At 39.2% G+C, this 17,221-nt stretch overlaps 1 protein-coding gene and 1 long non-coding RNA gene across 2 annotated transcripts; one reads left to right on the top strand and one right to left on the bottom strand.

Annotated features, from left to right (window-relative positions):
- Positions 1–2,736: 2,736 nt before the first annotated feature.
- Positions 2,737–3,663, bottom strand: LOC113770009. The gene is made up of 3 exons (XR_003468376.1): positions 3,578–3,663; positions 3,325–3,412; positions 2,737–2,811 (listed from the first exon to the last, which is right to left on the bottom strand). It is a non-coding gene; the product is annotated as an uncharacterized LOC113770009 (long non-coding RNA).
- Positions 3,664–10,409: 6,746 nt separating this feature from the next.
- LOC113770332 (uncharacterized mitochondrial protein AtMg00810-like) lies at positions 10,410–11,399 on the top strand. The gene has a single exon (XM_027314752.1). The coding sequence runs from the start codon at positions 10,410–10,412 to the stop codon at positions 11,397–11,399; it is 990 nt and encodes a 329-aa protein (XP_027170553.1).
- The last annotated feature ends 5,822 nt before the right edge of the window (positions 11,400–17,221 follow it).

The raw sequence follows: 17,221 nt of genomic DNA, 5'->3' as shown, positions 1-17,221 counted from the left end.
AATAAGGTCAGAGAATGTAAAACTATACCAGCTTGTACTTGTACTTTGATAGATAAAATTGATAGGAGCAATTGAATGCAGTCCAGTCATGTTTTAGGAATGGATTAATAGATGAGACAATACGATGGAGAACTGATTCTGAGATTTCATGATCTGTTTATAAAGTAACAAAAGAAACCATATCAACCATAATAAATACTGTCTAAGAAGAAAAAAAATTATGTATATATACATATAGATACAGTATCCGTAACAAAAAGATTAAGGAAATAAGTGGTTGCCTTTGTTTGAGAGCATTGGTAATGGAAGAGTCCAAGGCATTAAAATGTGAGCCTGTGTCTCAGAGAAAGCTAAAACATCATAGATAAGATTTCCTTTTGTGCGCAAGAAAATCATATTATTTTCGTCAATAAGATTGTCTTTGCAGAAGGAATGCCATCCTTGCTCAAAACATCGATCTTTGATGTTGATTTGCCAATGCTGTATACCATGGTAGATTGTAATAGTATAGCCGTTTTGAAGACCAAGTGAATGAAAAATAATAGCAGAGATTTCCTACAAGAGGAAAAAGCTAGTGTGAAATTATCTGTTTTAAAAGAATATATAATAGGGATCTGAACACTTAACCTGCTTTTCTCTGTTTGAGCAAAAGAAAACGTGACACCATGGTCTTCCTTCTGGTATTTGGGGAACCTCTTGATCAGCTATTTCTTTAATGTTTATAGTTAGAAATAAAGGGAAAAAATTAGTTTCATCATAAGCGGAAAAAATTGGAACATGTAATAATGAAAAGCGGCAAAACAGAATCGCATATCTGTGTTTGCAAAAGCCTCTGAACTGATATCAATGATGTTTTGCATCCACCGAGTGACGGAAGTGAAAGAGTGTAGAGATGGTTCACCTGTGTACTACATCACCATTGGATAATCTTCAATGAATTTTCTGCTGATATAGTATATAGCTGTTCCTTCATCTGATGTCTTATCAGTTGCAGCATGAACCTGTTTCTTATCAAATGTGCAAAGGAAAAACTTTATGTTATCTGTTCCAACTGCTTTCCATTTTTTGAAAGGATTTCTAGGCTTATCCATTGGAAAAGTGGTGGTTTATGCTACAAGTGTTAGAAAGAAATGGAAGTATGATTTCATGAATGTTTGAGTTTCATTTATAAGACCATGTTGTTTAATGCATGATGTAAATGAAAAGAAAGCTATCAGAGAGAGTAGTTGAATGAGTTAAATGAGTAATGAACAAAAAGCTCGATATTGCAATAAAGATACAGACCACAAAATGATCTGATACAGAGAGACTGCAATAAACGAGCTTTTTAACAAAAAAAAAAAAACAGAATCCAATAAAGTAACTCAGACCATGATAGCTAAAAGGGCAAAAGAAAAGCAGACTTCCCTCCAATTCATCAATTAAACCAAAAACCCAAAAAAAGACAAAAACTTTATCCAACAACTAAAGACACCAAAATTTCTCCGAAAAAAAAACAGAAATCTAGAGACAGGGAAAAAAAATCCAGAAAAGTAGGACAGTCCATGATAGCAAAAGGGCCAAAAGAAAAGCACGTTCCCTTCCAATGCATGAAGCAAACAAAATCCAAAAAGACAGAAGCTTTATCAAACAGCAACTAAGAACAGCAATAGGGCAAAAAAGAATCAAATTATTATCACAAAGCATGATAGCAAAGAAAAGAAAAGAACAACAAAACTTCTGTAAATACAAAGGGAAAAAAAATTTAATGCACGAGGTAAAAAGTCTCTAAAGGAACAGATCCTTAGATGTAAGAACTGGAACAGGAAAAAGACATGCAAATATCCAGAACAGTCGGAAAAAAACAGAATCCAATAAAGGATCTGATACCATGATAGCTAAAGGGGCAAAAGAAAAGCAGACTTCCCTCCAATTCATCAATTAAACCAAAAACTAAAAAAAGACAGAAACTTTATCAAACAACAACTAAAGACACCAAAATTTCCCCGAAAAAAAAAACAGAAATCTAGAGACAGGGAAAAAAAATCCAGTAAAGTAGGACAGTCCATGATAGCAAAAGGGCCAAAAGAAAAGCACATTCCCCTCCAATGCATGAAGCAAACAAAATCCAAAAAGACAGAAGCTTTATCAAACAGCAACTAAGAACAGCAATAGGGTAAAAAAGAAACAAATTATTATCACAGAGCACGGTAGCAAAAAAAAGAAAAGAACAACAAAACTTCTGCAAATACAAAGGAAAAAAAAATCAAATTTTGTAGAGGAAGGGAAAAAAAATTTAATGCACGAGGGAAACAGTCTCTAAAGGAACAGATCCTTAGGTGTAAGAACTGGAACAGAAAAAAGGCAAACAAACTAATTCGGTCAATCAAGTTAATCAACCAAGAACAATTGAAATATCATAGCAAAAGGACCAAAAGAAAAGCACATTCCCCTCCAATGCATGAAGCAAACAAAATCCAAAAAGATAGAAGCTTTATCAAACAGCAACTAAGAACAGCAATAGGGCAAAAAAGAAACAAATTATTATCACAGAGCATGGTAGCAAAGAAAAGAAAAGAACAACAAAACTTCTCATATTCTCGAGTTTGTAAGGAGGAACAACTGGAGGTTTCATGAGAGCAGAGCAGCATCAAATCCATGTAGAGCAGATAGTGGAATGACCTTGGAACATCCAAGGGGGAGGGGGGAACCGTGAAACGTGGACAGGGGAAAAAAAAAACTAAGAAGGGCGAGATCGCACCTGACTCAAGAGAAAAAACAGAAGGCCAGCGTCCAGAGAGGGAAAAAGGGCAAAGATGGCACCTCCCTGGCCTGTCAGAAAACAGTTCAAGAATCACTTCACAAATCAGTAAAAGAAAAGAGAAAAGCATTGAAAAAGCAAGAGAAGATGGTGGGTTTCAGTGGCAAACATAAGCTATATAATAGACAGCTGCAGTTAATTTGCCAAAATCACTAAGACACAAGGGAAGAGGATGATTCAAAATACCCACAACTGTACAAAACGGAACCCAAGCCTTCTAAAAACACAAAACGGAACATATCTTGCAAGAAGATATTCTAAAACCAAGTAAGATAAGATAAGATACGATAAGACAAAAAATGAAGGAGGAAAAAAACTCAAACCACATAACTGAAAGAGCAAAACAGTGGATCTAGTAGAGGATCTAAAGAACCACATCACCGACAGAGGAACCACATCACCAAAAAGAGCAAGCTCGCAACCTTCCGGAGGGCAAAATAGTAGATGTAGAGGACCTAAATGACCCAAAGCCTAAAAAGAACCCAAAAAAAAAAAAACCTTAAAGGAAGAACAAGAAGACTTACAGCGGAGTAGGAGGAACGGACGGCAGCTGATCTGGACCACCGAAACTCAGAGAACGCGAGAGGCAGAGGCTCGATGGGGCTTGTGTGGCTGAAACGCAGAGAACACGTGAGGTAGAGGTTCGATGGGGCTTATGCGGCTCGAGAAAGGAAAGAAACAAACAGCAAAGAAAAAAACATCAGTTTCAGGCTAAGGACCAAGCAGAAGGCTAATGAAAAAGTCTGGATCTCACCGGAAAGGAAAAAAAAAACTCACACGGAGGAAGAGCGAACCCCAAAGCCACAGCTTAAGCTCAGTTAAGCTAACTAACGAGCGGCGACCATAACAGCGGTGGGTGCCGCACCTGGGAGGAGTGAAGACTAAACAACAACGAATGGAGAGAAGCCGATAGCGCAGCAGGCTGGTGAACCTGGGCTCAGAATAGGCGGATAAGCAAAAGAGCAGCATTGTCCGACGCATGTGAGAGAGCAGGCAAAAGAAGAAGGAGAGAGAGAAGGCAGCGATAAGAAGAAGCATGTGATAGTACCAGATTGAGAAAATGCGACAGACAACGCAGCAGGAGGCACATGGGATACTGACAGAAAATGAGGCGCGCAATGCGCGAAAAACACAACATTGCAACCCACATGCGCGGCACGTGAGAGAACGACGAAAACCTCCAGGTCATCACAGCTCTTCGCACGTTATCTACTTATGTTGATAAGAAGTATAGATAGATAGAGATAGATTAATAGGCCACAAATACTTCCAACTTTATTACACTGCCATTAAAACCAACTTCTGACCGGGTGCAACTTCATCTTTCGATTGGATTATAGTCCACTCCTCTCTCTTGTAGGGGCACTTTCTCTCTCTAAAACAGAGAGCAACTCTTCCCTTTGTGGGAGCTCTCAAAAGTCCCGAAAGTCCCAAAAGTTTCAATCCTTTTTAACTTTCAGACAATCTTCAAGCATTAAACACCCAATTCTAAGTGTATTACTATCGGATTCCTTTTATAGTAAGTAGGAGCTGAGGAGTCATTACTAAGAGCAGAATTTCGTTGCTTCAGAGGTTGTTGAACAGTACCCAGGAAACTCTATTTGAGATCTTGATGACTCATTCAAGCTATATTACAAGGAGGTACCAGATCTACAGGCTAAGACGAAGTTCCAAGGGAGTGGTTTTATAATAGACAGGTAAACTCATTGCCATTCTCCAATCTTATCTTGTCTGGTAAAGTAGGTGCATTAGTGTTAGGTGCATCTTGTTCTGTTTCTTTGTTGCCTACCAATCTAACATTTACCTAAAGATAAGCATATTTTTTCTTTTCCCTTTGTGGGTTCATCGGGTTTTCTTTGAGGTCGGTGTGGGTGTGAGACCTATACTAGCACTACCTCGTTTAAGTCCAATGGCTGAAGACATTGCGGATACTCTGCAAAGTTTTACTCTCTCGAACAAGGAGCTGCAGATCATAGAGATGGGGAGCGAGGAGCTAACTTTAGATATCAAGGAGTGTCAAAGCAGTCTGTTAGAGAAAATAGTGGGAGAGAAGATAGCTAACTGCATGGGTGTAAAGAACTTTGTTACAATAGCATGGGGGTATCCAAGGGATTTGATTGTGGCTGAGTTGGGTCCAAATTTGTTCCAATTTATTTTACCTAAAGAAGATGATAGGGATAGAATAGCTCAGGGAGGTCCGTGTATTTTGGATAACCAATTACTGGTCCTGAACAGATGGTATGAGGGGATTGAAGATGATGAAAAGGCCTTTAATTTAGCACCACTTTGGGTGCAAGTCTGGAATCTTCCAGTTCACTATATCTCAAAGGAAGTGGGTAAGAAGATAGGATCTGTTTTTCATCTGGTAAGAGATGTCATTATACCACAAACGGGGGGAAAGGAGGGAAGGCATCTCAAGCTAGCTGCATTAGTGGATATTACTCAACCTCTGCTGCAAGGGACAACAATCAAAGTGGCAGGGGTAGCAAAATGGGTTCAGTTTAAATATGAGAGATGCCCGGATTTTTGCTATAGGTGTGGCAGAATAGGCCACAGTGAGAGATCTTGTGGAATGGTTGTGTGTGGGAGGGAAGGTAAAAAGGATAATCAATATGGGAATTGGATGAAGGCAGGACATGAAAATGGGATGATGTCTACTCTGAAAAAACATACAGGGGTTTTATTTAATCCCCAAAGGCACCACTGGAGTTATCAGAATGGGGATTGGATAGAGAAGGAATGTGCGGAGACACAAGTTCATGATGGTTCTAGAGGGGTGGAAGAGGAGTTTGAGAGGGAGACAGTCCAAGAATTGGGAGGAAACCAACAGGATGATCAACCAACTGATCAGAGGAAGGTATTGGTGGCAACAACTTCCAATACAGTATCTGTTTCAAGCATGGAGGGAGTTGAGGAATCTGAAGCTCTAAAATCCAATCCAGGAGGGGAACTAACCTATGCAGGGGCGGTGAAGGGTGGCAACGAACAGGATGGGGGGACTTCGATGATGGTGGATAGCAATCTAGAGCATATACTGAGTGAGAAAGGGGTTCAGCAATTTCAACAGCCAGCTTTGGAGGCGGCAAACAATGCTTTGTTACTTACGCAGGTTGATCATGAAAGTACGACTAGAAAGCAAGAGGGAATACCGAAGCAACTCAAAAGGGCTCAACAGCCTTTAAGGTCACCTAGCAAAATAAGACAGGCTCTGAAAGGAATAAGTATCAACTTGGGGAATCTTAAAAACCAAGGCAAGAGGAAAATTACAGAAGTGGATGTGGCTATGGAGAACGTTGAGGATGAAGTACATGAGACGAAAAGGAATAAACAAGGGGCTGAGGGGGAAAGGTCCATCCCTAATAGGACCCCAGGACCCAAATGAGAGTGCAGGTATGGAATTATCAAGGAGTGGGGAACCCCTTGACAATTCCCCAGTTGAGAGAGGTTAATAACCTCTTCTCTCCAAGTTTGGTGTTTTTAAGTGAGACAAAAAATAGAACAAAATACATGGAAAAAGTGAAAAATATTTTAAGATTTGATGAAATGGTTGTAGTGGAAGCAATGAATAAGGCAGGAGGAATGGCTCTACTTTGGAAAGATGAGGTGAAATTATAGAGGTTTTGATGACTGCTTTTACCATAGAAGCTCATGTGGAGGACTCGGAAGTTAACTCTGATTGGTGGTTTGTAGGCATCTATGCGAGTAGTGAGGATCAGATCAGAAAATAACAGTGGAAAGTCATAGAACGTAGAAAGAGATTGTGGGGAGAAAGATCAATGATAGCTGGAGACTTTAATGATATTGTCTCCAATGAAGAAAAATAGGGAGGAAATAGTCGACAGGAAAGCAGCTTTCAAGACTTTAAGCAATTCATTAATGGGAATCAGTTGATGGATATTGGTTTTGTTGGACATCCTTGGACTTGGTGTAACAATTGGGAACATGAAGGAGAAATCAAACAAAGACTGGATAGAGGTTTATGTAGCTACTCCTGGTCACAGGTTTATGAGAAAGTTCTGTGTACACATATAGACTCTTACGCGTCTGATCACAGCATTCTTTTGTTTGATACTATGAGGAACCTTGGTAAGAGGAAGAAGAGATTCTACTTTGATAAGAGGTGGTTAAAAAGAGAGGATATAGGGGAGGTAATATCAATGGTATCAATGGCAGAGATTGTGGCAGAGGTTATGGGAAAGATTATGGCAGATTATATGGCAGAGGTTATGGGAAAGATTATGGCAGATTATGACAGACATTATGGCTAAAATCTGTATATATTTCTTACCTAGAATAGAAAATCAGTTACCATAGCTGTATATTAGGTCAATCAATCAAGTATATATAGGGGTTTACCAAAAATAGATTGTACAGGAATTCTTATTTAATAGAAAGGACCAGGAAGAGGAACGGCATCCGATTCCAGTCAATTTACTCAAATTTTGTCATGGTATCACAGCCTACCTTTTGAATCTATAAGATATTTTGAGTATTTTTTTTCTATAGCTTTTTGGGTTGATTTCTAATCAACATTCTGGTTTTGATATTTCTTAGTTTATCAATCTGTGATTTCGGATTTGCATTTGAGTTTTGTTAAGAATGGCTGCTGAGAATTCTTTTGGAAGACAATTTGCAGAGACTTTGGGTATCAGACTTACAGGGAAGAATTATGCAACATGGGAATTTCAGTTCAGAATGTTTCTGAAAGGGAGGAGCTTTGGGGTCACATTGATGGGTCTTCTACTGCTTCTGGAACTGAGAAAGAAATAAGTCAATGGGAATCAAATGATTCACGAATTATTTCATGGATTTTAGCATCCATTGAACCTCATATGGTGAACAGCTTACGTTCATTTAATACTGCAAAGGAGATATGGAATTTTCTGAAACGCATATATCATCAACACAACACTGCAAGATGATTTCAGCTTGAACTTGATATCAGTAAGTTCAGTCAAGGTAATCTCTCTATTGAGCAATATTATTCTGCATTTCTAAATCTGTGGGGTGAATATTCTGATATCATCTACTTTGAGATACCTAAGGAGGCCTTAGCAAGCTTTCAAAAAGTTCATCAAGTTAGCATGCGTGATCAGTTTTTGATGAAACTGAGGCCAGAATTTGAGACTGCTCGGGGTGGATTGCTGAATCGAAATCCAGTTCCTTCTTTGGATGTGTGTGTTGGTGAATTGTTACGGGAAGAACAAAGATTGGCTACACAGTCAATTCTAAGTGCAGCTGGTGGGACATCAGAGGTTGTCAATGTTGCTTATGCTGCACAAAGAAGGAATAGAGGAAAGGGACAAATGCAGTGCTACAGCTGCAAGGAGTTTGGCCATATTGCTCGCAATTGTGGTAAGAAATTCTGCAGTTACTGTAAGCAAAGTGGACATATTCTCAAGAAATGTCCTACACGTCCGGAAAACAGGCGAGCCCAAGCTTTTCAAGCTACTGTTCCAGATGCTCCTGTTATTGGTCCTACATCTACCACCAGCCAGACTGTTCTGACCCCAGAAATGGTCCAGCAGATGATTCTTACTGCATTTTCTGCCCTTGGACTTCAAGGTCAAGGTAAGCCAGCTTCATCTACTTGGCTTATCGACTCAGGAGCGACCAATCATATGACTGGTTCATCTGATTTTTTACAAAATTTGCGGCCATATACTGGTTGCCAAAATATTCAGATTGCTAATGGTAGTAATCTTCCAATTACAGCTATTGGTGATATTGGACATTCTTTTCGCCATGTATTTGTTGCTCCTAAGTTGTCTACTAATTTAATCTCTGTTGGACAGCTAGTGGAGAATCATTGTGATGTACATTTCTCTCGTGGTGGTTGTCTTGTGCAGGACCAGATGTCGGGGAAGGTAATCGCGAAGGGGCCTAGAGTGGGAAGATTATTTCCATTGCAATTTACTGTTCCTAGAACTTTATCTTTAGCCTCTATGATTGTTGACAATAAGGCTGAAATTTGGCATAGACGATTGGGTCATCCAAATAATGTCATTTTATTTGATTTAATAAAGCATGGTTTTCTTGGTGCTAAAGATCAAGGTTTTGCTCATGCATCATCTCTTGATTGTTCTGTGTGTAAATTGGGGAAGAGTAAGATGTTACCTTTTCCTACTTCTGTTGGTTGTGCTAGTGCATGCTTTGAGATAATACATAGTGATGTTTGGGGTATTACTCCTGTCATTTCACATGCGCAGTATAAATACTTTGTGACATTCATTGATGACTATAGTCGGTTCACATGGATATATTTCCTGCGCACTAAAGCTGAGGTGTTTACTGTTTTTCAAACCTTTGTGGCTTACATTGAGACATAGTTTTCCACTTGTATTAAGATCTTACGGTCTGATAATGGTGGGGAATATGTGTCACATGACTTCCAAGCCTACTTGCAACGCAAAGGGATTGTATCTCAGAGATCATGTCCTTATACCCCTCAACAAAATGGGGTGGCTGAACGTAAAAACCGTCATTTGTTGGATATGGTTCGAACATTACTCTTACAATCTTCTGTACCCCCTAGATTTTGGGTTGAAGCTTTGTCAACTGCTGTGTATTTGATTAATCGATTGCCTTCTCAACAATTGGGTTTTGATTCTCCTTATTATCGTCTTTTTGGTGTACATCCTAATTATCACATGCTACACACATTTGGTTGTGTTTGTTTTGTTCACCTACCACCTCATGAGCGCCACAAGCTTGCAGCTCAGTCAGTTCGGTGTGCCTTTATGGGATATAGCACCACTCAAAAAGGATTCTTATGTTATGATGCTGTTGCTAATCGTTTGCGTGTCTCTCGACATGTCATTTTCTTTGAGCATGAGTACTATTTTTCGCAGCACACTTTTCCTTCCAACAATGTTGTTCTTCCTAGCTTTGATGATATCTCTCCACCAATTCAACGATTTAGACCTGGCATTGTCTATCAACGTCGACGACCTCCATCAGTAGAAATCCTTCCCGATCCTGCTCCACTGCCTACCACTTCTGATGATTCTGTGACTCTGCGACGATCTTCCCGTATCAGCAAACCTCCTGATAGGTATGGTTTCTCTACCGCTTTAGTTGACACTGCAGTACATTCCTCTTATTCTCAAGCAACTAAACATGCATGTTGGGTAAAAGCTATGGACGAAGAACTTCAAGCTCTTTTGGAGAATCATACTTGGGACATCGTACCTTGTCCTACTGGTGTAAAACCCATTGGCTGTAAATGGGTTATTCCATTAAACTACGGTCCGATGGAACGCTTGATAGACATAAAGCGAGATTGGTGGCCCTTGGTAATCGACAGGAATATGGAATCAATTATGAGGAGACATTTGCTCCTGTAGCAAAGATGACTACGGTACGACTTGTTCTTGCCATTGCTGCTTCTAAGGGATGGTCACTGCGACAGATGGACGTTAAAATGCCTTTTTACATGGAGATCTGAAAGAAGACATTTATATGACTCCACCACCAGGGTTATTCTCCACACCTTCAGGTGATGTTTGTAAGTTGAAACGATCACTCTATGGTTTGAAACAAGCTCCACGTGCTTGGTTTGATAAATTTCGTTCCACACTTCTTGGTTTCTCCTTTGTCCAAAGCCAGTATGATTCCTCTTTGTTTCTTTGCAAGACATCTAAAGGCATTGTCATACTATATGTTGATCACTGATTATGCATTGATTTCTCAACTTCAAGACCATCTTCAACGTTGTTTCCATATGAAGGACCTGGGTTCTTTACAGTATTTTTTAGGTCTTGAGGTATATTCTAGTTCCACCGGTATTTTCTTAACCCAGCACAAATACATTCGGGAGTTAATTGCTTTGGCTGGTCTTCAAGATGGTCGATCCGTTGATACCCCTTTGGAAGTGAATGTTAAGTATCGTCATGATGAAGGTGATTTTATCTCTGATCCGTCTTTATATCGACAGCTGGTGGGTAGTCTAAACTACCTGACTATTACTCGCCCTGATATCTCTTTTGCTGTTCAACAAGTTAGTCAGTTTATGCAAGCACCTCGGCACCTTCATTTGGCAGCTGTTCGCCGCATTGTTCGCTATTTGAAAGGCACTTCTTCTCGTGGTCTTTTCTTTCCAGCAAACTCTCCTATTCGCCTGATTGCATATAGTGATGCTGATTGGGCTGGTTGTTCTGATACTAGACGTTCAGTTACTGGTTGGTGCATGTTCCTTGGTACTTCTCTCGTTTCCTGGAAAAGCAAGAAGCAAGATAGGGTGTCTAAGTCTTCTACGGAGTCTGAGTATCGTGCTATGTCTTCTGCATGCTCTGAAATTGTTTGGCTCCGTGGATTGTTAGGTGAGCTCGGGTTTCCTCAAAAAGGGTCTACACCGCTTCATGCCGACAACACTAGTGCAATTCAAATTACGGCTAATCCAGTATTTCACGAGCGTACCAAACACATTGAAGTGGATTGTCACTCTATTCGTGAATCATATGATGCTCAGGTCATCTCTCTTCCGCATATCCCCACTGATCTCCAGATTGCGGATGTGTTTACTAAAGCTCTCTCCAAAAATCGTCATCACTTTCTTGTTGACAAATTGATGCTTGTTGATCAGCCAGCCTCAATTTGAGGGGGGATATCAATGGTATCAATGGCAGAGATTGTGGCAGAGGTTATGGGAAAGATTATGGCAGATTATATGGCAGAGGTTATGGGAAAGATTATGGCAGATTATGACAGACATTATGGCTAAAATCTGTATATATTTCTTACCTAGAATAGAAAATCAGTTACCATAGCTGTATATTAGGTCAATCAATCAAGTATATATAGGGGTTCAATCAATCAATTTACTCAAATTTTGTCAGGTAATCAGGACGGCTTGGGAGCAGGAAATTGATGGATCTAGGATGTTCAAATGGTTAGGAAGATCAAGAACTGCCTAGTAGCTCTCCTAAAATAGAGGAATAACTTCCAAGCAAACGCAAGAGCGAAAATTGAGCAGATTAAGAACCAGTTGAGTGACCTGAAGCCATCTATAGGTAGCACCAGAAAGGGAAGCATGGTTTCTCTAAAAAAATAGTTAAAGGATACCTACAAAGAGGAAGAGCTTCACTGGCTTCAAAAATCGCGGATACAATGGCTTAGGGAGGGCGACAAGAACACGAAATTTTTCCATGCCTCTGTACAAGGTAGGAGAAGGAGAAATAGACTAAACAAACTTCAGCGAGAGGATGGTACGTGGACTGAGAGTGAGCACGCAGTGAGTAAGGAAATTGCAGAATACTATAGGAATCTGTTGAACAGTAATGACGTTGGGGACTTAACTGAGGTACTGGATGGTATACCCCATACTATCACTGATGAACTCAATGGAAACCTGATGAAACCAGTGTTGAAGAAGAAATAAAATCTGTAATTTTCTCTATGAACCCAGATAAAGCTCCTAGGGTTGATGGTATGTCACCACTTTTTTTCCAAAAATTCTGGACTACTATCAAGAAAGAAGTGGTAAATGCAATCCAAACTTTTTTTCATTCTGGCCATCTCTTGAAGAGTGTTAATCACACCGTGATTACTCTCATCCCCAAAGTGCTTAATCCCACATCTTTGAAGCAGTTTAGACCCATTAGTCTTTGCATTACCATGTACAAAGTCATTGCTAAAATCCTAACAAATAGGCTCAAAGGTGTTTTACATTGCTGCATTTGCAAAAACCAATCTGCATTCATCCCCAGTAGGCAAATTTTAGACAACATCATGGTCTCTCATGAGTATTTGCATTATCTAAATAACAAGAGACAAGGTAAGGATGGGTTCATGGCAGTGAAGTTGGACATGTCTAAAGCCTACAACCGTGTGGAATGGAGTTTTCTTGAGGCCATTATGCAAAAGATGGGTTTTCATTACAGATGGAGAAACTGGATTATGGAGTGTGTAAGATCTGTATCTTACTCTTCAATATTAATGGGGAAGTTAAAGAGTATGTGATCCCCACAAGCGGTATTAGACAAGGGGACCATCTATCCCCTTATCTGTTTCTTCTTTGCTTTGAGGGATTTTCCAACCTCAATCGGCAGGCTGCAGAAACTAGAAAGATTTCTGGGATGAAAATAAGTAGACATGGTCCTAGTATAACACATCTCTTTTTTGCAGACGACTCTTTGATCTTTTGCAAAGAAAATAAGGGTCAGGCAACTGAATTAATGAGGGTGCTGCAGGTGTATGCTTCGGGGTCTGGTCAATTGATAAATCTGAATAAGTCTTCCATACTATTCAGTAAGAATGTGAGGCTACATCTGAAGCATGAGATTTATCAAGTTGTGGAATATGCAAAGTGTTACTCAAGGCAAGTATCTCGGCTTACCAATGGTGGTATCAAGATCAAAGCAGCAGATTTTTGGTTTTGTCAAATCAAATATACAACAGAGAATGAACAAGTGGAAAAACAGGTTCTCAAGTACAGCAGGTAAGGAAATTATGCTTAAATCAGTAGCCTTAGCCATGCCTATGTGCACCATGTTCTGTTTTAAGCTCCCATCCAGATTATGTAAGGAACTCAATTCATTAATGTCAAACTACTGGTGGGGAGAGGCCAATGGAAAGAATAAGGTACACTGGTGCTCTTGGAGGAAGCTCACTCAGAGTAAGAACATGGGAGGATTAGGCTTCAAAGATTTGATGGCATTTAATGCAGCACTTCTAGGCAAGCAGGTCTGGAGATTGATAACTCAACCTAATCTCCTAGTCAGTCAAGTTATGAAGGCAAAATACTTCCCAAGGACTTCCATATTTAGGTGCAAAGTTCCCAATACTGCATCTTGGATATGGAGAAGCCTTATAGGAGCTAGAGAGTTGATGGAACAAGGAACGAGAAGAAGGATTGGCAATGGAAACAACACCAATATCTGGGAAGATAGCTGGATTCTGAGTAATATAAATGGAAAAGTCACTACCAGGAGACATATGGACAATGGACTTCAGAAAGTTCACGAGCTGATCTGCCAGAAGACATGGAATACGAATTCGGTTTTCAAAAACTTCAATCGACAAGATGCTGAAAGGATCCTCGCTATACCTATAAGCTTATCAGGGAAGGAAGATAGTCATTTCTGGATATACGGGACTGATGGAAACTATTCCGTTAATTCAGGGTATAAGCTACAGGTTAGGCACGATGGAAGCAAGCACAACAGAATCCAGATGGAGGGCTCCACTAGTTAGGAGGATCAAACCCAAAAGCTATGGAAGGACTTGTGGAAATTGAAGGTGAAGCACAAATAGAAAATATTCCTATGGAAATGTCTCAATGATGCACTTCCAGTGAGAGACCTTATATATGGCAGAATCAAAGTTGGGGACCCCATTTGCAACAGATGTGGAGAGGAAAGGGAAACGATAGATCATACTCTTTTGAACTGCAGGGAAGCAAAACTGATATGGAAGTTAGCCCCTATTCAATGGAAAGGAATGATGGAGCAACATGGGAGTTTTTGCAGCTGGTGGACATCAATTTCGGATGCCAGGTATAGACCAGAAGGTTGGCAACATATTTCGTTGTCTGTCCATATTCTATGGTAGATATGGAAAGCTAGGAATGAGATGGAATTTAATGGTAAAAAAAAGCAGCCTTGGAAGACAATCCAGAAGGCGCAACAGGAACGGTTAGAAATGGTGGAATTAGATACAAAGGAATCTTGGATGAGCACAAAGGAAACAGCAGCTCTACATCACACATCCCGCAGGTAGGCTCAGAACATGGGATACTGGAAGTGAGGGTTGGAGTAACATCAGATATGACCAATCACGGCTTAGGGTATTGGAATTAGCTTGACTCAAGGAGATCAAGGACCACACCAAGGATGGGCGCTACGAGCAAGAAGTTCAGGATCAACTCTGGTGGATGAAGCAAATGCACTTAAGCTAGCAATGTGTAAGACAGCCACAACGCAATCCAGGGAAGTGCAATTCCAAGTGCAAAACCCACAAATCCTCAACCATATTCGCACAAACTGAGTAAGTGAGATTAGATTAGCTACTGTTGTGGATGACATTCTTCAACTAAGAGATTTGTTTCATATGTGCTCCTTTTGCCTAGTTAGAAAAAATAAGACTCAACTAAGCTCCAAACTTAGCATTCATGCCTTGGGCATTATTTTTGATGAGGAACATTGGTCTCCTTAGTGGTAAAAGTGCCGCTTGTAAAGTTCAATCGAGCCTTTGCTCGCACTTGTAGATCTTTTGTCAAGCAATATAATCAATTATCGTTTTGGAAAAAAAAAAAAACAGGGCTCATCTTAGTATTGTCTATGCTTACTTATTCAAAGGTACACAATTTCAAATACATTACAAAAAAATAAAATAAAATAAACTCTAAACTTCTTTCTCCTTCCACATAACACCACCCCCACCACTGCTGGCTGCAACCCACATTTCCCATTTTTCCCCTCTCTCTCTTCCTCCCTCCCACTCTCTCCTTCTTACTCTTTCCTTTCCTCCTCTTCTCTCCTCTCCCTCTCCTCCTCCTTCTTTTTTTCCCACCATCTCCTCTCCTCTCTTTCCTCCTTCTCCTTCCCTGACAACCTTTGGTCAAGCAACTAGAGGCTGCCAGTGAAGGGGGAAGAGGAAGAGGGTTGGATAGGGTGAAAGATTTTTTACATTGACGATGTAGGTAGAAAAACTAGTGTATATGTATCTATACACACACATATGTATATTTATCTCTTCTAGAAGAAAACGTCAAAGACTTCTGGAGGACATTAAAGACTTGACCAATTTGAAAATCTATGAGTAGGGTTTTATTTCAAAACAACCTACATATCGTGGTTTACAATCCATTTGGGTTTTTCTCTAAAACTATTATAGATTTACCCAAAATTTACTAAAAGTGGTCAAATAGGCAGTGAGCAATAATGAATAGGAAAAGGGTTGAGCGATTTGTGTGGTTTTGGAGGGAAGTTGAGTAGGAAGAAGGGTTTAGTAGAGAGAGAAATGTGATAGGGATGGAGTTGCCACACAGATAAAAAGGCAAATGGTAACAAAAATAGATGGTGATTTGGTCATAAAAGAGGGAGGGGGCGGTTAAAAAAAGAAATAAATTACAGTTGGAGAAGATCTAGTTGCAAAAGAGAAAAAGGAGAGAAAGAGAGAAGAAAAATAGAGGGATTTAGGAGAGGGCGAAATTGGTGAGGAAGGGTATCTAGCCATGAGGAAGGGAAGTGCAGACGGAGAAAGAGTACTAGAAAGAGGAGGATTAGGTTAGGAGATAGAAAGAAGTGGAGAAAGGGGATAAAAGAGCTGGATGTATTGTGAGGTGGCAACATACAATAAGGTTATGGTTGGTGACAGGGAATGGAGAAAACTAAAAAGGACAAAGAAAGAGGTACAAGAAGAGAAATGATGATGGGAACGGAGTAAAGAGGTGTGTAAATAATGGTGGAGCGGGTGTCGATATTTCCATAATACTATGTCATTTTAAGTGTTTCTGTGACTTTTTATTTTATTTTCATTTTTTTGTGTTCTTTGGGTATTTTTGGTATTTTTTTGGTGTTTTTATATTGCTATTGCTATATATGTATGCTTTGGAACAATCTTTTTAAGAATACTCAAAATTCCAACAATGCCCTAATCCTTGGAAAGGTACATTTATAGACGTGATAAAATTTAAATGTTACATTTGCTTGCTACCTCTAATCTATACTACAATAGAAGACAAGGGGCTTAATACTATCAAATATTGTGACTCTCTAATATTGAAAAGATGCAAAGACAAGAGGGTTAATAATATCAAACAATCTAACTCTCTAATATGGAAAAGATGCAATTTATCTTTAGATCCTTGCCATCATTAACTTTTTGTTTCACTAAATTAATCTCTTTTGATGACCAGAGTTGAATTACAATATGATTATGTGACCTAATATACCATAAAGCTATTCGAAAATAAATTACTACAATGTCATCTATTAGAGTCATTTTTGTTTATAATTTAAAGTGACATAAACTTCACAAGTAATTCATAGTAATATATGACTCTATAAATTTGGATAAAGATTCTTTAATTATTCAAACAACGAAATCAAGATAGATAAGAGAAAACTATTCTTTAGTCGTATATATTTGAGTAAAAAATTTAATTTGATTTCTAATTTCTTAATTTCTTTGAATCAATCAAAGATTTTAGGAAAATTTGCCAATTTTACCCCTATATTTTTCACTAAAACTAACTTAGTTCTTAATGATTTTTTTTGACCAATTTAGTCCTCCAGATATATTTTTTGTTCCTTTGTAAGTCTTCTCACTCACATGACACCACTTAGTTTATCTTTGTCCCGTGACCTATCGGGGGTATCTTTGAAATGCCGAGTTAGATCATGCAATATAAAGGATTAAAATGAACAAAATAAGTAAAAACTAAAAAAAAAAAATCCACAAAAGCAAAACATAAAAGGC

This window comes from Coffea eugenioides, chromosome 5 (genome assembly GCF_003713205.1).
Source record: "Coffea eugenioides isolate CCC68of chromosome 5, Ceug_1.0, whole genome shotgun sequence".
Taxonomy (NCBI): domain Eukaryota; kingdom Viridiplantae; phylum Streptophyta; class Magnoliopsida; order Gentianales; family Rubiaceae; genus Coffea; species Coffea eugenioides.
Note: the sequence above shows the minus strand (reverse complement) of the source record. Positions and strands in the feature narration are given on the sequence as shown.

What these genes read in the sequence shown, in the direction of transcription:
- LOC113770332 (XM_027314752.1), top strand. Translation starts at nt 10,410, where the DNA reads ATGATTCCTCTTTGTTTCTTTGCAAGACATCTAAAGGCATTGTCATAC.